This window comes from Engraulis encrasicolus, chromosome 2 (genome assembly GCF_034702125.1).
Source record: "Engraulis encrasicolus isolate BLACKSEA-1 chromosome 2, IST_EnEncr_1.0, whole genome shotgun sequence".
Lineage (NCBI taxonomy): Eukaryota > Metazoa > Chordata > Actinopteri > Clupeiformes > Engraulidae > Engraulis > Engraulis encrasicolus.
The window spans coordinates 9,353,589-9,375,128 of record NC_085858.1 but is presented as its reverse complement, the minus strand read 5'-3'; the positions used below and the strand labels follow the sequence as shown (position 1 = coordinate 9,375,128).

At 43.7% G+C, this 21,540-nt stretch overlaps 2 protein-coding genes across 2 annotated transcripts in view; both read right to left on the bottom strand.

The window, feature by feature from the left end:
* rab40c (RAB40c, member RAS oncogene family) overlaps positions 1 to 3,442 on the bottom strand; it is a 37,567-nt gene extending 34,125 nt beyond the window's left edge. Inside the window, exon 1 of the mRNA XM_063221469.1 lies at positions 1,976 to 3,442. Coding sequence (XP_063077539.1) covers positions 1,976 to 2,117 — 142 coding nt within the window. The 5' untranslated portion in view covers positions 2,118 to 3,442. The remainder of the gene's footprint in view (positions 1 to 1,975) is intronic.
* A 2,621-nt stretch (positions 3,443 to 6,063) lies between these two features.
* pigq (phosphatidylinositol glycan anchor biosynthesis, class Q) lies at positions 6,064 to 21,340 on the bottom strand. Its single transcript, XM_063221460.1, has 12 exons — positions 21,176 to 21,340; positions 19,933 to 20,602; positions 17,842 to 17,991; positions 17,410 to 17,541; positions 17,141 to 17,261; positions 15,255 to 15,381; positions 14,127 to 14,280; positions 11,323 to 11,434; positions 10,227 to 10,307; positions 8,756 to 8,870; positions 8,268 to 8,329; positions 6,064 to 7,674 (listed from the first exon to the last, which is right to left on the bottom strand). Exons 2-12 carry the CDS (start codon positions 20,562 to 20,564, stop codon positions 7,522 to 7,524), a joined length of 1,839 nt encoding a protein of 612 aa, XP_063077530.1. The 5' UTR covers positions 20,565 to 20,602; positions 21,176 to 21,340; the 3' UTR covers positions 6,064 to 7,521.
* Between the last annotated feature and the right edge of the window lie 200 nt (positions 21,341 to 21,540).

Below are 21,540 nucleotides of genomic sequence, written 5' to 3'. Positions count from 1 at the left end.
GTCCAAGTTAAAAGGACCCCCCGCCCCCATCTCTCTCTCCCTCACACACACAGCAACACATATCCCTTGATGATATCCACCTATGGAGAACCAACAGCAGTCAGAAAGAGTGTGTGTACTCAAACGCATGTTTCTTGGGGTGTGTGTGTGTGTGTGTGTGTGTGTGTGTGTGTGTGTGTGTGTGTGTGTGTGTGTGCAGGGGGTAGCTGGAAGGTAGGCAGCTACTCGTGTAATCTAGCTGCCTGGCACAATCCTCTAGGGATGCTGTAGCAGAAAGAAACGAGGAGAGAGAGAGAGAGAGAGAGAGAGAGAGAGAGAGAGAGAGAGAGAGAGAGAGAGAGAGAGAGAGAGAGAGAGAGAGAGAGAGAGGAGCTGACTATAAGCAGCCTAATTACAGCCAAGCATGCATTTCACACATCTCCCCCCTCTCCTCTCCTCTCCTGGCTCCTTTTCTCCGCTCCTAGCTCCTCTGCATCCATCATGATCTTCTCTCCTCTCCTCTACTTCTACTCTTTCCTTCCCTCCTCCTCTTCTCCGCTTCTATTCTCTCCTTCTCTCCTCTTCTCGGCATCTATTCTCTCCTTCCCCCTCTTCTCTGTCTTTTCCCATCTCTTCTGCCTCTGTTCCATCCTCTCCCTCACTCCTCCTCCTCCTCCTCTTCACCAACGGTGAGGTTTTCCTGCTCTCAGTCTAAGAAGTAGAAATGTAAAGACACTAGTGCGTATCCATGTGGCTGTGTTATGATAACTAGACAGACAGACTGACAGACAGATGCACACATTCAACTATTCTTAAAACCACTAGCACCACACCAACACTGGCAGACTTTATTTCCCAGAGGCTTCGCAGTGTGTATCTTACATCTATAATTCAGTCAGTGAATATTTTATATTTCCTACTAAATACAAAACCATAGTCTCAAACAGTAACACATTTATAAATCACACTGTCTGGACGTTTGATTCATTGAATTCAGGGTTTCCCCCAGCACTTTATTGCTAAGGCCACCTTGACAAGAAACACCTACCCACCTTGACATGGTAACTTGAAATATAAAGATTTCCTGTTGTGAATGTAATTCCTTAACTTACTTAACCAAAAAATATTATATGTTTTCAGATCATAATTCAAATGAAACTACACAGCACAGCATGTCTACTGAGGATGGTGTCTTGTCTCTGATGCTGACTAACGACCCACCACCTTGACTAACTAAAATTCTGCAGGAAACACTGAATGTCATGACTTCTGGGACTGTAACAATAAATAGCTCAGTGTTGGAGTTGAATATTGTAAATAATGAGTCAGCTTGCACAAATGTTTACCCAAAGCAGCTAGCCTGCCATATAGGCTACTGGGCTAGTCTATAGACTCTACCATTGAGCCTGTGCCAAACAGCCTATGTTTTGCTGACAAATGGAATTGCCACAGAAGACATGACGGTGTCACACCCTTTCAGCCTCAATGTGATTCCTGTATTTCTATACACAGCACATGGCGAGAGCTACTACGAAATATATTTCTCCTATACCATATTTTGTCTGTTGGCTGTCATTGCAGTGATCTGCAGTGGATGGTAACCTTTTTTGGAAACTGACAACTCCACTGTATGGGATAGGATGAAAGAGATCTTGGACCCCATTGTTGGATTATGTGTATACCACAGAACATGTACCAGAGTTAAGCTCCATTCCAGAAGACAATTTAATGGAAACATAATGTGACAAACAACTCTGTTTACTCCATCACATCACCAATAAAGTATTCTAATAGTATACGCACATCATCTGTATGCAACACTCGTGATAAACATTAGCACGTTTTAAAGGACAGTGACTCATTGTCATCCGATGCAATTCTTCTGTGTGTGTGTGTGTGTGTGTGTGTGTGTGTGTGTGTGTGTGTGTGTGTGTGTGTGTGTGTGTGTGTGTGTGTGTGTGTGTGGCATGTATGCATCAACTGGGAATAGACTCACCGCTACTGTATGCGTATGGAGACTCTGCTGAACCGTCCTGAAGGCTGTCCAGTATCTCTCCCTTGCCCACGTCGCTATCCCCGACGAGCAGGAACTTGAGGAGGTAGTCGTAACTCTTCACGGGACTTCCCTGGGTACCCATTGTCCTTCACATCTGACCTGGGGTCAGGAGTAACAGCAATGGGGTACCGCCGTCTGTCCCAAATGATGCCAAGGACGCAACACCACCGGGTTCTCTCTGCGTTCCAATCTACGTCATGAACCCCTTCCAGCCAAAATAAAACGGGCTGGCAGGTGGTTTCGAATGAACCCGAGGTCCCCAATTCCCTGGGTGTTGTGGGGCCGACTGACAATTAACGAGAGCCGTATTGGATCTGTATCACAGTCTTTGTCATGCCTAACAACTACACACACCAAACAAAATGACCAAGGAATATTAGAACACCCAAACGGGGAAAAAGAATCTGTATCACAATGTCATTACTGTAAAGAAACTGCGGACAACACAACAGATAAGCTAGCCAGCTGCCTTGTGATACAACTTGTTTACAAAGCAGGTCATTTCTTCTACATCATCAGATAGCCTAACACTAGCGACAGAATTTGACTTCAGTATCTAAAGGGCATTTGTTACAGATATCCGTCACGTGAGTGAGATAATGCCTCGATATGACGATGACAAAGCATTAGAACAACTCTTCCCGAAATATCACCAGGGTATTTTGCGTCCACTAGCCAGTTTTAGCTTTGTAACTAGAATGGTCCGACTCTTCATTGTTAGCTACTGTGGGCTAATCTGTCAACAACTAACAAAGGGTCTACATTGGCTATCGCCAAAAAACTCAAACGAGAGCATTTAACCCACACAGCGAAGTGAGATCTGATGCTGAGTTTGTTAGCCGTCTACTGTTAGATGCGGCCAAAACATATATAAAAAGACCAGCCTGGAAAGAAAACAGTTTTCCTTGCCAGAAAGCTAACTAGCATGCGCTTGGCTCAATGCACAGCCAGCCAACTAGCCAGCGGGCAAGCTAGCCAGACAGATAGTCGGAGCTAAAGCTAATATTACCGCCTGTCAACTGCCAAGTCAACTCCGATGAAACATCTACTACACACGGGTACTGCATTAATAGCTAATGTGGCATCAGTAATGTTGTCTCTAGGCAAGCGTTTCATTATGCTAAGACGCAGCCAATTCCATTAGCTGAAAACATGTAAGGAAGCTAGCCAAGCAGCTAGTGTAACGTTAGTTCACCAGACGGCTGCACCCAGGCCCCCCTTTCTTTCCTCCGGACAACAACGATTCAGAACTTCGCGTGGGATATCCAAGCAGGGTCCAGAAACAGCTTGATGCGTCATCTGTTTGACTCCAGGTTCAATCAAAAGCTCTCTTTGTACTACTAGCTTTAGATGTACTAAAACGTGTAGCTCTCCTTGTGGTAAGACAAGCTATCTCATAATCATGCACTGTCAGGCTCTAGAATGCATTAGCACTCCAAGGCGCTTGCCTGTGTTAGTTCCACGCCTCCAGAAATGTAAGGCCCACCTACTTTGCCTTGCAATTGGATGGCAAAGTGTGTTTTAAAATTATGATAGGCTAACATGAAATTCAATCACGTTATGTGCCAACGCATCTACAATGGGCACCTTTTTTGGATGCAATCCAGCTGTAATACAGTAGAGCTGCGCACAGGTTGTTGCAATCTGCTGACCTAAAACCTCTGATGTTGACCTAATCGATATTTTTTTAGGATAGGATGCATGACACAGCACTGGCAGCAGGAATTACAATTAGACGGTGCTGAGACCCAAACAGTAACTTTAATCATTAAAGAGTTAGACATTGCATATACTTTATTTTAGATACAAATCTGTGAAATTATATTCCCATGTTCCTGAATCCTCAAATGTATATTACATCATGTTATGGTTTGTCGATTAAGAAATAAAGTATAATTATAGGCTACAGACTGTCAGAGGGGTTGCCATTTTGTCTTGTTTTCCTGTATCACATCTGACGTGACCCAGAAGGGCATGTGTGTGGCAGCTGTTTGGGGATAGAGGTCACAGCACTTTCAGGAAAATGTCGGAGAGATTACATTCCCCTCCCTGAATAGATTAAAATGCAAATGGATATGAGGCCTTTGTCCAAGCAAGACCATCCAGATCCGCTCCACGCCACGCACACAAGGGTCTCTATGGGAGCTAGATGTGGGGGTGGGGGTGGGGACAGCAGGGCCTTATGCAGTTCTCTCAATGCTATCAAACCAGTGCTTATGCCCAGTGCTTATGATATTCTCTCTCTCTCTTTCTCTCTCTCTCTGACATGAATAACAAATATGTAAGCCGCCATAGCGATTACCCTGCTTTAATACCTTTATAGGCAGTAATCCTACCCACCCCCGGCCCTCCCACCCCCCTTAACTCGTGCCATACCAGCAAAAAAGACATACTGTGACATTAAGTTAGACTGGTATTTTTGAGGTGAGATTAAGAATAATCTACTCACCATCAGGGTAGATAATTGGAGTTGTGGCAGCCATGGCCTAATGGTTAAAGAGGTGGTCTTTGAACCAGAGGGTTGCATATTAGAATCCCTACACATTCCATTTAGTTGATGCTTGTATCCAAAACGACTTACACTTATTTAGGTTCAGGGTATTGGTTACAGGCCCTGTAGCAATGTGGGATTAGGTGCTTTACTCAAGGGCACTTCAGCCATGGATATGCTGGCAAGGTAGGAAGAATGTGTGAGCCTATTCCTTCATCTATGACTGAGCTGAAGTGACCTTGAGCAAGTCACTTAACCACTTCGTATCGCTCCAGGGACTGGGACCAATACCCTGTAATTGCTGAAAGTCATTTGGATAAAAGCATCAGCAAACTGTAATGTAATGTAATGTATGTACAGTAATGATGGTTGGGAGATGCAGATCACTGTGTATGAGCCTTGAGCATTACACTATATCCCGGTATTTAGGAGACATTTTTCTCCAAAGTGACTTACTAACAATTGAGCAATGTCTGCTAAGTGGAATGTAATATCATGGCATGTCTATAGTCTGTGCAGAGCACATTTTGACGCTTACTCTCATCCAAAACTATACATAGATGTCTGGTCAATTCTCGCACTTACAATGAGCAACTTACAGTACAAAGCCAGAAATATTCCCATGAACTCCCATGAATGTTTTAAACTCATCACAGTGATTGCGTAACAAATTTCACTTTTTAGAAGCACGTCTCTTATTAAATTCAATATATACACCGTCAGTGTCATGTCCCCCTTGTCCCCTCAGGATGTGTATCCCTGCACCCCACCCGGTAACCACTTGTGTAACCCTGTGACTCACCATCACCATACTGTACATTGCACTACAGCGTCACCCCTACAATGCTCTCAGGTGACCCAGTCAGACTGTAAGTAGTGTAGGTGGCACATCCAGTAAAACAGATGCTGGATCAAACAGAGACACGTAAAAAGAGGGAAAATCTGGACACTGTTGCTGCTCACTGATTTATCCAACAAAACATTTCATACTGTGTTGAACAAATCGCTGAGGAGCAGCAACAGTGTACAGATTTTCCAGTCAGACTCCCACTCCTGTCTGCACACATTCTCCATGGGGCAGCTCTAGTGAGCAGTACAGTTCAGCTTGTTCCTCCAGCTTCACCACCCTTGGCCTAATGCCCTAACCATGCGTCTACATCAGTGGTTCTCAACCTTTTTTGAATTAAGTCCCCCTTGGCCTCATCACAAGTCTCCCAATACCCCCTTGACCTCATCATAAGCCTGACAACGCCCCCCTTAGTAATAAAAAATTACATAGACTAAATTCCCCTCAATGGCAACTAAGCACCGCCCCCTCTCAACTGTATCTGTAGTAACGCTCCCCTAGAGCTGACCAAATGCCCCCTGGGGGGCTGTACCGCCCCCGTTGAGAAACACTAGTCTACATGCATGTGCATGCACACATGCATTTCCCTCATTCTCCTTCTCACTCTCCGCATGCCAGATGTGAGAGGTGCAAGACATAATTTGTTTCACATGCTGGTGGGGCATGAAGGTAATGTCTCATACTAACACATCTGTATAATTAGAAATTTATTAATAAGACATTACAAATGACAGTACGTTGAAAAGCGGTTGGAGCGCCTCCAAATCATTTCTCAGGGAAGTATTCAAATCACAAAAATGCTTCAAACAGTAAAAGATCCTATCAGAATGAAAATCACTAACAGAACAGCCAAAATTAATCACAATAAACAAAAGCAAATCAATCAAACCAGTAATTACTGAAACGACAGCTTTGCCTGGAATGGTTTTGCGATCACATCATAAATATCCCAGGAGGGCAGTATCTGTCCCCATTAGGTGTTTATGTTCTTCTACTCTTAGTCTCACGGGGCAGAAACATCTAAACATAGGCACATGAAACAAACAAAAAATGGGGAGAGAGAGAGAGAGAGACAGAGAGAGAGAAAGAGAGAGAGAGAGAGAGAGAGAGAGAGAGAGAGAGAGAGAGAGAGAGAGAGAGAGAGAGAGAGAGAGAGAAAAGTACAGATAGAGAGAAATCCACAGTGGTTTAGCAACTGTTGAGTTGATCAATCCATTCAAACTGTCCCCAGGCAGGCAGGGCAGGCAGAGCTGTGCTGGATTTATGAGGCTGTTACCACACGGCACCTAGGTACTACAAAGCTTCATCAATCATCATCTGCCCCACCGCCGCTCCACTCTCCCTGGACAAATACTCTCTGCTGATTGGAGCGCGGGTGAGAAATATCGCAGCCTGGGAGAGACACAATCAAGATGGCCGCAGTGCTAAATGACGGGATGGCTGGAAGGTCAGCGGAGGGCCGCCTCCTCTTCCTGGCGCGATGATTGGAATGAGAGTCAGTTTATCCCCCCCATGTAGCAAATCAAATTGGATGACATGTGTCCTCACTATGGTAACAGGTTGTAAAAATGTGTCTGTCGTGTCGCGTTCACGTTCACTCACTGTGATGGCACATATTTTAATTCACTTAAAAAAATGCTTTACATCAATCCATAATTAATTTTTGCAAATATTAACGTTAAAAACGATCTCGGACATCAAAATTAGAAACTATTTATCATGATCCACATGTACAAAATAACTACTTTAAATAATCCTAAATATCATTTGCCTCAAAGACAAATACTACAATCACTATATTTTCTAATGATTCTCAGTCTGTAACAGTGTATTAGGTTGGCAGCAACAGCTTTGAAAAAAAAAATAATGTAAGAGGGAAAAAAAAACACATCCCCTCTGTCTTCCTTGCATGTTCCCTTGTCATCCCCCTTCTGCAGGCTTGTAGCCTCGTCCAAAAATATTCACCCATTCACAACATACGGCAGTTCACTACATACCGTAGGGTGCAAGCAAGTTCAGTTTGTTCTGTATCCTACAACTATGTAGTGTACAATACAGTGAATAAGGGAAAACATTTTGGATCCAGTCAGGCCCACTGGTGGTGCTTGTTCTTCGTTCCCCCTTTTCGGCAGCTCTCCTCTGGAGTTTTCAGTCGGCCTTGGTGCCCTTGTGCCTCCAGGGGTAGATGAGCTCCCCGAGGAAGAGCTTCTTGCACAGGGCCCCCCACGAGTCCTTCGGGTAGCAGCTGTAGGTTGGTAACCGGTAGCATTGCACCACCGTGCTGCACTTTATAGGGTTGATCTAAATTAGACAGACAGACAGACATACAAACAGATAAAGAAAGAGGAGGAAATGGAGTCAAAGATCAACAACCTTGAGAGACCCATGATGGTGATGTGATGGTGAGAAGAACACAGTTCATACGTATCTGTTGAGGATCTACTACAGTATCTGTGGCCTCAATTGGGTAGAGATGTGTTTGGTACAGTAGTTAAATAATTATACTGCCTTTGGTGGCATCCAAAATATCTGCACAGTAATAATTCAGTAGGAGGCTGTGAACATGAATGAGTCATTAGAAGAGAAACGCTGAAGGCATTTTTGGATCTCTACTACAAGCAGACTGCCACTGTGAGAGGCTACTGTATAACGGATGACACAAATACACCACAGCTTTATCCAGCTTTCATTTGGTTTTCTTTCAAGTTCTTCAATGTGGTTTTAAAGAAAAACAAGTGATGAATAATTGCTTTAATAAATATCCCTACGATTTGAAAACAAATACTATAAATATATTACAACTTTCACAAGAAATTACATTATCCTTCAGTACATACATGATCCTTGTGTAAATTTGAAATAATTGATGAGTCCATAAAATAAAGCAGACCAACCTCCATTAAGAGGTGAAGAGGAGTCCCTGGTTCCTGTGTCAACACTCGAAACTTCACTCCCTCTGCAGAGGAGAACACAAACACACAACATATCATGTTTATTTCCACGTCTGTGTGGACAAACTGGGATGTCGGCCTTGCAGTCATGATGCAACACACAGTATAGGCAAACACAACGACATAAGAAACTAGCAGTGATGTGGCCAGAAAATAAAAAAGAACCAATAAAACGCAAAGAAATGCATGCTACAGTAAATAGTGCCGAAATTCACATTTCACAAATAGTGATCCCTCCCAACACATTTTTAAAATAAAAAATGATAATTTTAAACTTTGAACTTGAATTTAAGACTAACTGCTGAAATCAAAGGCTGTAGTCTTTACAATACCAATGGCTTATAAAAGTGATTCCCATCAGTCACATGACAGGGTTAGCACTCATAAAAAGTCAAAAGAGTTAACTCTGTACTCAGAAATAGCCATCTGACCTGCTAGTCTGTACGGCCGACAGACACGTAAGGCCATGGCAAACAGCGGGAAGGAATTAATGAGGTCAACACTGAGGTGAACCAGGCCCTGGAACAACACCACCACCAGACGAAGCTGTGGAGAGAGAGAGAGAGAGAGAGAGAGAGAGAGAGAGAGAGAGAGAGAGAGAGAGAGAGAGAGAGAGAGAGAGAGAGAGAGAGAGAGAGAGAACGCAGGCGATTAAGACTGCTCACAAACATGCATCTCCTTAAATAGCAAGCAAATTCAATCACTCTCTCCCTCTCTCAGCTGCTCGAGTGCACTTCTACCCATTCACAATTTCTCAGGCATAGTAGAAAACAAGCTAATGTGATTACACAGCCATTTATGCCACTGGACTGATAACATGAGGAGCGAGAGGGCCTGGAAGAAGGTTCTGGAATGTGGAGGGGGTGGGGGTTTACAGGGATGGAACGCGGGATGACTTTACATTCCTCTCCCGGTGCTTATAGCTAAAGGAGGAATTCACAGGTGAAGCGCAACTTGGAATTGCAGAGCTTCCTGAGAAATGGCCACCATTAAAAAACTTTGATGTGATGGTAGTTGGGTTGAAAAAGTTATCATTACATTAGATTATGTTATTACAACACTTATCTGAATCTTTTATACAAAACGACTTACAGTTATTTATGGAGCATTGTCCCAGGAGCAGTATAGGGTTAAGCCAGGCTCAAACTACACGACTCCCGATTTTGTGTCCGATTTTGGCGTTGGGGTGCGCCGCACACATAAAGAGAATCGCAACTGCCAATCTTATCCCTGATCGTAACCACCCTAGACAATGCCCAACGTTCTATTTCAAGTCGCAAATGTCAAAACGTGTTTGGTTTCTACGATTTGCGATCGGTGACTCTTTGAGCAGCCAAAATTCTATCTTAGAAGGTTGCACACAACAGGGAAATCTTGCCAGACAATCGCTTGCAATAGTCCTGGGGGGTAATGTTCCACCGAGAATCAGGCCAACACTCGGGTAGTTTGAGCCTGGCTTTAGACGCCTTGCTCAAGGGCACCTCAGCTATAGAGTGCACTAAGAAGTGGAAGTGTGGGATTCAAACTTAAAACAGGCAAAATTATCAAATGAACATTGGTATTCCTTGTGAAGGAGTCCACATGCTGTGACAGCCAGACCATGAAGACGAAGAGGAGATTTAACACAAATCTCTTTGCTGCAGGAGGAGGCGTCTTTGAACTGCCACAAATCTGGAGCAGAGAGTGTCTCTCATGATAGATTATCTTGTACATTTTTGCCAGGGGCGTTAAGAGTTTAGGAGACTTCTTCAACGGTTTTAGTTTTCTTTGGAAAGTTTTTGCGGCTCTACTTGCAATCAAAAAATAGCAACGTTGTGTGAATGTCTGTGTTCAAATAAAGCAAAGAGGTGCTTATCCGCCAGTGATCTGCACTCAAACAGCACCGGCGTGCCAGAGACTCACCAGGGTGAAGACGAGGTAGTAGAGGGCTGTAGTGGGCAGCAGGAAAAGCAGGATGGTGAACAGCAGTGTGCCAATGAACAGCTGCGACACAAGAGAATACAGTGTTAGTGATCTAACAGTCAATAACATTTTCATGTATGCCAGTTCGTTTTTTTTGCTTCATATGTATCCATACAAATATGAACATTCACTACACATACCCATCACAAACCCCAAATAACTAAACCCGTGTTAATGTTTAAGTACATACTGTATCACACATTTGAGCTTCGCAAATTATGCATGGAAACTCGAACACTACACAGTAAGGGGTTGTTATATAGTCGTCGACACAAGGAACATGAGCAAACAATCTCTACAGCGGCAAAAGTATCACACCCAATGGCTATGGAATGCGATAGGAGTTGAAGTGTGGGATTTGAGCCTACAACCCTCTGATCTAAAGCCCTTAAAGGGACACTGTGCATGAAATGGTCAAAAAAGGTACTGCAACTATGCTGCTCATTGAAACTGGGCTGCCTATTGCCAAATTTGAGCTTTAAATGAAAGTTTACTGAGTAATAAACAAATATTTTCTAGTATGGTCCAAGCACAGTACTTTTTGCAGCTAAAATTGGCTATTTTTGGAAATTCAAAATGGCGGACCATGGAGAAGATCCCCCTTTTCATGTATGAAAAGTAAACATTTTCCAGTCATAAATACTTAGAATTTGATGCTGGTGGTAAGTATTCATGAAAAAGGTAACATTAGTGAATGGGCAGCATTAATTCTAGAAATAAACAACTAAAAATCTCACACAGTGTCCCTTTAACCATCTCCTTAACCATTAGGCCACAGCTAATCATGTCAATAGACAAGCATAATCTTGGGCTATAATAGTCTTAAAATGGCATTGAATAATATCAAGTAAAGCATGCCAGTGCCATGAAATACACTGAAATAACATGAAATATGTGACATACCGTAGCTGTAGCTAAGTATTACAAATTCAGAGGATGTGTTTTGCTACACTATGCAAGGCCCCTAAGGTAGACAGGACAATGCATGGGACGGGTGTATGGGTGAAATGCACCGTGGCTAACACTAAGTGTTTACCTGGTCCAGGTCATAGGAGCAGGAGTCCACGCGTTGCCGCAGCACGTTCCACTTCTTGCCCCGGAAGAGACGCCAGAGGGAGGCCAGCCCGTAGATCTTCAGGCAGTACAGCCTGCAACACAGTTCACAGCTGTTTACTTATCATCATCCCCATGTGAAAAAGGGGGACATGACCATACACTGTAAGGCTCACGTAGTGCACTCCATTTCCCATGTGGAAAGCTACAGTGAGTATCACTGTTATGTTATCACATTTGGATGTTATATTGTAACATGACAGTTATTATAACATTGTTACAATATTGCAACTTAACGGTGAATCCTCCGTAGCGCGCTACTACTTGGTCATTCATATTGACATTCTAGAAACTACAAACATATACATTGACAGTGGGGAGGAAGGTGTAATTAAAACATTGGTACAGAGAGTGGACAATAAGTAAATCGGAGAAAATAAAACGCCTTCTCAAGCGCCTTCTCATATCCATTTCTTTTTAACTGATAGCATATCCAAAATGGACACACTTCATTTCACTTATACCAGACTTCCTCAGTGTCTGGAGCACAGGAGCACAGGATCAGCCCTGTCCTCTGGCTGATGGAGTGGTCTGACTTTGGGCCTGAGTGCCTGGTGAGCTGGACACGAATGTCTCATTCTGACAGAGAGAGAGAGACCAGTCTTACTCTGTCATGACAGAGAGGCCAGCCTAACTGCTGTGGGCTCTCTAAATGCTCTAGATGCGATGGGATCTCTATAATGGGAGGTGTTAAGGAGTTAACAAAGTGACCATTAGCACATTATTGGTAGGGTAAAGAGAACAATATCTAAAAAACAGAGACAATAAACTCAAATGATATAACAGCCATTTCTTTAACGGATAACTACAAGCCACCCAGAATGTCTTACAGCTCTGGCCCAAGGCTGATGGAGTAGTCTGGGTCTGAGCGCCTGCCTGGTGAGCTGGACACTAATGTCTCAGTCTGAGAGGTCTGAGAGGTCTTATGACAGAGAGGGCAGCCTTACTCTCTCATGACAGAGAGGCCAGCCTAACTGCTATGGGCTCTCTAGATGCCACAGGGACATGACAAATAGGGGCTGAGATTGAACGACTGTCCACCACAGCAGTTTTTTTCTCTCGTTCTATTCTCCCTCTGTGTGTGTGCGTGTGTGTGTGTGTGTGTGTGTGTGTGTGTGTGTGTGTGTGTGTGTGTGTGTGTGTGTGTGTGTGTGTGTGTGTGTGTGTGTGTGTGTGTGTAAACTGGACAGCAGAGAACCAATCTAACCTGAACTTCTCTAAGTTTACAAATAACTTCTCACTAAAACTAGTAGAGCCGACCTGTCTACTGTACCACCACATTTCTCATTTCAACTCTTAATTCCTAAACTGTAAATTTTAGCAATAACTGTAATGTAACTTCATAAATCACACCTGTATTTACCGTATGCATGTAATGTACTTAAAACTCACACTGTGTAGGATGGTGGCCAGAGTAGGTATTGCAACTATGATGCTGATTGAAACAATGCTGCCTATTGCCAAATATGGTCTTTTCGTGAATATTTACTATATAATAAACCATTTTACTAGAATGACCACAATACGGTAAGTTTGCAGTTAAAAATGACTATTTCAAATGGCAGACTATGGAGAAGATCTCCCTTTTCATGAATGAAAACTGCAATGTTCCTAGTCATAATGAATTTGATGGTGGTGTTAAAACGGGAACATTTGAGAATGGGGACATAAATTCTGGAATGAACTACTAAAAATATTACGCAGTGCGCCTTTAAACATTTGTCTTGAGGTGGGAGGTGTGAAGGGGCAGGCTAATTGTAGCCTACATGTGAAAATAGTTCTCTCAGTCAAAGACACTAAACATGGCACAGTATCCACAGCTTGGCCATAACCCCCCTCCTCCCAGTCTTTGTTTGATTGTTTATTTTTAAAGGATGCAGGATAGACAGATAGGCAAAGATGTGTGAAATAGTTGACCTTTCCATCATCACTCCCCTGCTTTGCCTGCAGTGTTCGGTTAAACGCTCGCTGCTCTGCTCTGTTTGTATATGCAACAACCGACAGGTGCAGTGCAGGCTTCTGCGAAGATAACTACCGCTGATGCTATCTGGAGCAATCACACAGAGCTCGGCAAAACACTTAATTCCTCAGGCAACCTGTGGATTTATCATACAAATTGTGTGTGTGTGAGAGAGAGAGCAAGAGAGACTGAGGGAGAGCAAGAGAGAGGGAGAGAGAGAGAGAGCAAGAGAGACTGAGGGAGAGCAAGAGAGAGGGAGAGAGAGATGAATGTGATTGCATTGTGGAAACAAAACAAGCCTGTTGAAACAATGCATGTAAAACAAGTCAAAGTCATTCCACTCCAGAGGTCAAATAGCAGTTTGCACATTTAAATCAGTCTATCCAAATTTCCATGGACAGTCATTCCTATGGGCCAATCTGATCCATGATTGTAGGAGAAACAAATTAATCCGGAATACATATTGGCAAGTCGAATGAAAAATATTGTTATTATTATTCTTATATATGTTTTTAAAAATATATTCTAGGAAGACTATTAGGAAGACTAGGGAGACTATTACCGGTAGGTATGATTAAAGGGTGGAGCCATCTTTCACAAGCAATTTCACGGCAGCATTCCATAACATGGCAAAACTGCCCCCTGCTGGCGAAATATGGACTCACACTTCAGGATTATCCATCACACACACAAACACAGACATTCCAATAAGGTAGCCAGGCACCAGCTACCACTGAGACAGACACCATGACGTCCCTGACCCTCACCTGGCTCCGTATACATAGAAACAGTAGATGTGGAAGGTCAGCAGGGCCACTATGTCCGACAGCACGGAGAGGGCAAAGGTCAAGCCCAGGCAGGCGGAGAGGCCCACATACCACAGGATCATCTCGATGAAGGGAGACATCAGATGGATGTAGCCTGGGAAGCACATGGCGGATTATGACCAAAGGATTCATCCCAAGTTCTCAACACAAAGCACAAAAACTCTCAACATTACATTACACTTAGCTGACGATTTTATCCAAAGTCATTTACAGTTATTTTTTAAAGTACAGGGTATTGGTCACAGTCCCTGGAGCAGTGTGGGGTTAGTTGCCTTGCTCAAGGGCACCCCAGCCATGGAGTGAGATAGGGAGTGGAAGGGTGGGACTGGAACCTGCAACCCTCTGATCTAAAGCCCATCTCCTTCACCACTAGTGAAGTCTAATTCTGTCTAGTCTCATTCTGAAAGGACAGGTAGCCCACTTTATCTGTTTGAAAGGTGTGAGATTAAAAAAAAATACTCAGAGATCCTGGCGCCAGGTGCTGCTGTCACTCCAGTCTGTTTTTAAACCACCATATTTTAAGGGCTACATAAAAATAATCTGACAGGTAGATTAACTAGTGTAACCACAAGCATAGTTATGCATCATGCAGATTTCTTGAGGCTGGCAACTCTGTCTCTGTTTCAGTCGTTAAAACAACTTTTTCATGTTGCCGTGTTAAAGAGCGTACTTAAGACAGCACATAAGGTCAGATGGCAGGGTCCCTGACAAGATCTTAATACAATTGGGGCATGCTACCTCAAGACGTCCCCTATGGTTTTTAATTAACTGAGCCCCAGAAAGCTTTCGTGTTTACCCCCACCCCTAACGGTAATCCTGTTGTAAGGTGACAGAGACAGAGAGCTAGCTCTGGGCCTGACAGAAGTGAACTCACTGGGGGGAGAGAAAAGGAGATAGATAGAGCAAGAGAGACAGAGAGAAAGAGAGAGAGGAGAGACAGACAGACAGATACAGAGATACAGAGAGAGAGAGAGAGAGAGAGAGAGAGAGAGAGAGAGAGAGAGAGAGAGAGAGAGAGAGAGAGAGAGAGAGAGAGAGAGAGAGAGAGTCATGCTGAAATGAACTCACTGATCCAGAGGTGGATGTGGTAGAGGAAGAACCTGCCCAGCACCTCGTCCAGGGCCTTGTTCATCTTCAGCCCCGCCGGAGCTCCCATCAGCCACTGCAGCAGCTCCTGGAGCTCCTTGGCCACACGCTACAGTACAGACACACACACATGGGAATATGCCAGCTGTTCTTAGAAATAAATCTTGAACGTTTTAACAATGCATACTCTAAAGAATCAATCAAGAATCAAGAGCTTTTATTGCCATAGACAAATACATTTGACAACGAAATTGCGTTTGGAATACACCGTACACATACTCCGGGCCGCTGCGTCTATGCGCACCGACAAGGTGCCCACTCCATCCAACTAACTCTCTGCTGAGACATAAGCAATGCACATACCACCTGAGACACAGTAGAGTGGACAGTATCTCAACTAAAAAGAGTGAGATTTTAATAGCCTCTTCCCTGCTTTAGTCAGACTGATGGCAAAATAGGAGATTTGCCCTACCTCATAGATTTTGTTCTATGTTAGACTACTCTACTTGGATCACTGTTTAATGTCTTTTTTTCTTTGAATTGCTTTCTATTTATTGACTGAGATGGCCTGCACAAGATTTCCAATGTGCCACAAATGGCTAATAAAGAACTTGTATAATCAAATGTATAGATATAGGTTATATAATGAACTATATAATGAACACTGATCAGGGTTCCCACTCTAATTCAGCTATAAAATTCCATGTTTTCCATGACTTTCCAGACCCAAAAAATCTGAATTACCATGACCACTTCCGTAAAAAGAAGTGACGTTAAAATGTTTTAAAAAGTGTTAAAACTGAAGATGATCTTCACCGCCGAGCCACCGCCAGACTTGAGTGGGCTCATTGCATTCTAGAATGTTGCACATTACAGCACGAAACCAAATGGTCTCTGGCGAAGCGTTGTAGTATAACCAGTAAGAAACAATGTTATACACGAAACAAAAAACTTCTACACAAATGTTAAGAAAATGTCATGATATTCCATGACTGTGCATGCAAAATGGCAAAATTCCATGACTTTCCATGACTGGAAAAACTTTCATGAAATTGCATGATATTCCAGAAATTCCATGACCCGTGGGAACCCTGACTGATGTCTTTTTTACTATTAGAGCAAGCATCAATTACGCTTTTGGGGTACACAACCACGGCTAATGTTTTTTTCTCGTTTGGGAGTAATGAACAGTTTGTTTTGTTTTAACTGGATGGTCTAATAAGAATATTCATTGCTTTTACATTAATTACCAATGACTAATTATGTTTCTGGGCATTAGCTGTGGTTGTACCACCTGACGTCTGCCACTAAAAGCTTACTGCACTCACTTGTGTTGACTCTTGCTGTACATTTGGGCATATGGCATAGAACAGCTGTTCTTCAACACCACTAATAGCAGGAATAAACACCTCAACTTACTTTGGTATCATGTTGTCGTCATTTCACATCATGTCATTAGGTACTAATGTACTCTGTAATTTGGCCACAAGCTAACCACACATTGAATACAACAGCTGTTCATTACAGCCATTTAAGACTACATACAGTGAACACAATGTTATTAAACAGTGATTATTGAACAGTGCTAGCTAACTGCAGCCATGCTACACACCTATCGGAATAGTTTATCGATACCATCCAGAAATCATGCCTTACTTTAGCATCACGTTATTTGGTTCATTATTTCTAATACTTTGCTACACATGCTTTGAAAAAGAATAGCTGCTCATCAAGGCAAGGCAAGGCAAGTTTTTTTTTGTATAGCGCATTGCATACACAGGTGTAACTCAATGTGCTTCACAAAAAACAAATACAAAAAGAAAGAAATCAAATCATCACCATCACGTTGATGACAATGCTCTACTTACATCTGCAACTGGTACCAGTGTATTAGCAAGTGTGCCAATGCGATTCTCTCTGTACAGCCAAGACACTAGCAGCAGTCCCAAAGCCATGTCCACAAGGAAGGACACTAATATGTTGGCTTTCCTGCAACAACAAAGGTAAAGTTTAGCAATAAGTTCCATACAGAAACATACAGAGACATTTTCAGAGTTAGTTTTCACACAATATACAGTAGATCAATCTTTTTAATAGATAGTTGTTGAATGCTGTGGTAGTGAATGTTTGGGACCACCTCATGAAGTCCATGTGCTCTGTGGCTTTCTTTGTAGACGCCACGGTTTGAAGATGCTCTGTCCTGTATCCTAACTGCACACAAGTGGAGAGCTTGCTGGAAATGAACTGTGCAGGACGGGAATTAAGTATTCTGCAAAGCACCAAAGCAAATACAACCACAGTTATTTGAGGGTCATTGCAAAACTCCTGAAACACACATACAGGAACTTTGTATTTGGAATCATACAACAACAATCTATAAAATATAAAACAATGACCTAAAAATAGAAACATTTATTACTATTTCATTACAAATATCACAAGCCTATTACCAGTGCATGGGTTAAAAGCATGTGTGTGTGCGTGCGTGCGTGCGTGCGTGCGTGCGTGCGTGCGTGCATGCATGTGTGTGTGCGTGCGTGCGTGCATGTTTTCAACACTGTTTCTGTACCTGATGTTGCAGACCCAGTGCCACAGAGACAGCATCCATGTGATGAGGAAGCAGGTGGGGACTGATCCCTGCTTGAGCAGCTCCACTATGATGCTGGCTTCCCGGCCATCAGACTGCCAGTGCGTAGTCTTTAGCGGCCCGTCATCGTACCTGTCCAAGGAGAACAGTGGTTGGCTTTCACATACATGGCTTGAACACACGCGCACGCACACACACACACACACACACACACACACACACACACACACACACACACACACACACACACACACACACACAAATTAAGGGTTTTTTTCTCCACCAGTCACTGTGGCAGGTAGATTCAAGATTCAAGATTTTATTGTCATTGTCAGAAAAAAGGCAATGAAATTGTGTTCACCATACTCCTGGCCACTGCGTCTACGCGCCGCCAGAGCCATCCAGTGAACAGAGTCAGGCGATCTCCGCTGTGTCCTAAGGCCGACTTCCTCATTAGCAAAATTAGCTGTTTTAGCTTCTCAGTACTGCTCAGCGTTGCGAATGTTAGTTCCTAGTAGTGGGCGTAGCACACAGCAAATGCACTGCGATGCAATGCAGGGAATATGACAAGACTTGCTGTTCGTAGTAATAACTTCAGATAAACATCACAGGTGCTAAAAGTGTTGTGATTATCACCACCGAGACAGTTGATAGTTTACATATTTGTGGTGATTACAGTATAGTTCGTTAGTCCTTATTTTTGGCTGTTAATGTGGTGGTTCTATGTTGAGTCTATGGGAAGACAGCTGCTTTAGGCACTCCCTTATCTCGCTGAAAGGCGGGGCTGCAATTTAATTCCTGGTCCTCCAATCGCGTAACTCTGTTCACTGTATGGCTCTGCTCGCCGCCATCTTAACACAGACCAATACGGAATAACAAAGGGAGAGGTGAGAGGTGAACAACCCCAGGTGTCTTTGGGGGTTGAGGTAGGAAGTGGAGGGGAAATGGGGACTGAGCATTTTCACTATGTCGTTCTTCCAGAGATACTGGGTGCGTTCCAATATGCAACCTTGCGTCCTCCACTTGTGCTTGTGGCCTCATACCAGGAAGTAATACGTCATGATGAAATCACTGACAACAGCATTATATTTCAATATCTCGCAAAAGCTCAATTGTAAAGTCATTTTCTCATTTGCAAACTGGGTGGTGCATGAAAAATAGTCACCAAAAAGTTGTTGTGGCTAGCCTGACAGCTAGGAAACTTTATTGTTTTCTCCACAGAGGAGGGGCCAGGAGGCGGGGTGAGGCCAGAAGCACAAGTGGAGGACGCAAGGTTGCATAATGGAACGCACACACTGTTTGTTCCTGCATTGGCCGTGGCCTTGGCCACTGCAGGCGGGGGGTGGGGGACAGATACGTACGATTTGGTATTCTACAATCTATGTGTCACTGACCATTTTTACCAGTCAATTCACATTTAACCATTCCCAAACATTGTAACTTAACATCTAAATCTAGTGCCTTTTTTCATCACCAGCCAAAATGTCTTGTAGATGTAAATCTTACCAGCCAAACACACACTCACTAATGGGTCAAAGTGGGCTATTGAGTTCGTATTTTGTACGAACCAAACTGCAATTTCACCACCATTTGGTCGGTCGGTTGGTGTTAATTTAGAGCCCTGAAAATAATAGGAATGTCACTAAGCTTATACCTTTGATGCAGAACAGTAAGACTTAACATAACATCTGCAGTGCACTTGTCAGGTAAGTTGACAGATTTTGCCGGTCAGCACTCAAATCAACGTGTATTTGGCAGGTGACTAGTGACATGCCCGCGCTTGCGCACACACACTATCATTGTACCTATCCAGAAAAAGGAACGACTATCTTTCCCCTGCTTGCTCCCAACACACACACATACACACACACAGACACGCATACACACACACACACACACCTGTTGTAATACCTGTCCAGGAAGAACAGTGATAAGCATCTCCCTGCTTGTTTCCAAACCAAAAACACACACACACACACACACACACACACACACACACACACACACACACACACACACACACACACACACACACACACACACACACACAGACAGAGCGATCCGGCGTCCTACCTGTCTAGGACGAAGAGTGGCTGGCTCCCGGCTACAGTCTGGAACATCGCTCTGAGCTCCGACGCGTCTGCTTTGTTCTCGGGCACAACGGCATGGACAGGATGCAGCTGTGACAACATGACCTTACGCTGGTCATAGTGGATGAAGATGATCTTCTCCTTACCATCATCACCCTCATCCTCATCCTCATCATCATCTCCGCAACTGCCAGTATCCTCTTTCCCACTGCAGCTGCTACTGCTTCCATTAGCCACTTTGGGTTTAAGTTTGGGTTTATCAGAGAAGATGCTTCCTCCCTCATTGTTGACCACGTCGCAGGCGAAGCCTCTCTTGCCGACTTCGCGGCTGACCTGGAGCCAGCGCGTGTGCGGAAAGATGGTGCTGAGGTCCTTCAGGAAGCTGTCCATTCCCTCCTGGCCCTCCTTGGGCATGCTCCAGGAGCCCAGCACTGTCAGCTCCACCTCCGACTGCTTGCACAGATCACTCAGGTACTTCTTCACATGGCTGGGGATGAAGGGGTAGTGGACCACGGCCAGCACCACGGCCGAGTTCTGGCCAGGCAACCAGCGGCCTACAAGGAGGCCGCTGTCGGCCTTGTTGCAGCATTGGGGAAAGAAGATCTTCAGAACCATGCTGGCTAGCCGACGAGGACAGAGGAAGACTCCCGCTCCTGAGGGTGAGCACGGGATACAGTCTTTTAGAGACACAAATACAAACAGGCTAGCAGTGGATCTGAATAATCAATTAACAGTAAGCTGCATATCTAACTACAATTTTGTTATGTACACAGTAGAAGCTGGAAAGAAATCACGCATGTTTGAATGGAATAGACATGGCTACTGCAGGACGTCCGACCCACATAGTTAGTCTGCTCCTGCTGCTGCTGCCCCACTTTTGTCTTTCAACAGTATTGACTTGAGCCTGGATCGCTATGGCAACGACCCCCCTAGCGAAACTAATTTCGTGGGCTGGCCAGTAGGCCTAGTGCCTATTGATTTGTTTCTCAACATTTCAATGGAAGGGTTTCCATACCATCACATTTCAGAAACAAATATCCAACACAGATGCAAGCAATGTTTTTAATTTTGTTGCTAGGCATACATAAGCTTTTTTCTTGATATCAACAACACATCAGAGACGGTTTGGAAATATAGGAAGTAACTTTGAACGACATTGCCTACGAATGGGCAGATAGCCGACGCGAGAGAACTGTCAAACCTGACAGCAACCTAAAAACACTTACCTTGAATTATCTAGTAAAGGGGAACGATGTGTGGGGAATGTCAGACCATCGTTTGTATTCCTGAACAAGAAGTCCTGTAGCAGATGAAGCCGTCTCAAAATTATTTAGCACACCAGCACGCATGAATAAGTTTGCTCAGATCTGCTCAAATGCAGAAGATCGCCATGTTCATTGTTGATAGTACGTTCTCTATTATATTCCGGGTTGTTTGCTGTACACACTTTAGTTCCTAGCTGAGTAGATTTTTTAACCTACAGTAATGCTCGGATGTTGTATGGGTTGTTGATGAGATTATCAGGCAAAAAACAACCTGTTGAAACTTGGATAAAGTTTTGGGGGAAACCGAATTGACAAATAAATGGTAA

Bases quoted from the DNA above. Each gene is read 5' to 3' on its own strand.
- pigq (XM_063221460.1), bottom strand. From the start codon at position 20,564: ATGGTTCTGAAGATCTTCTTTCCCCAATGCTGCAACAAGGCCGACAGC. The intron at 8,330-8,755 runs GTCAGATGGCTA...TCTCCTCTGCAG, and splicing joins TCGGCCGTACAGACTAGCAG to AGGGAGTGAAGTTTCGAGTG. The intron at 7,675-8,267 runs GTTGGTCTGCTT...TGTCTAATTTAG, and splicing joins CTCTTCACCTCTTAATGGAG to ATCAACCCTATAAAGTGCAG.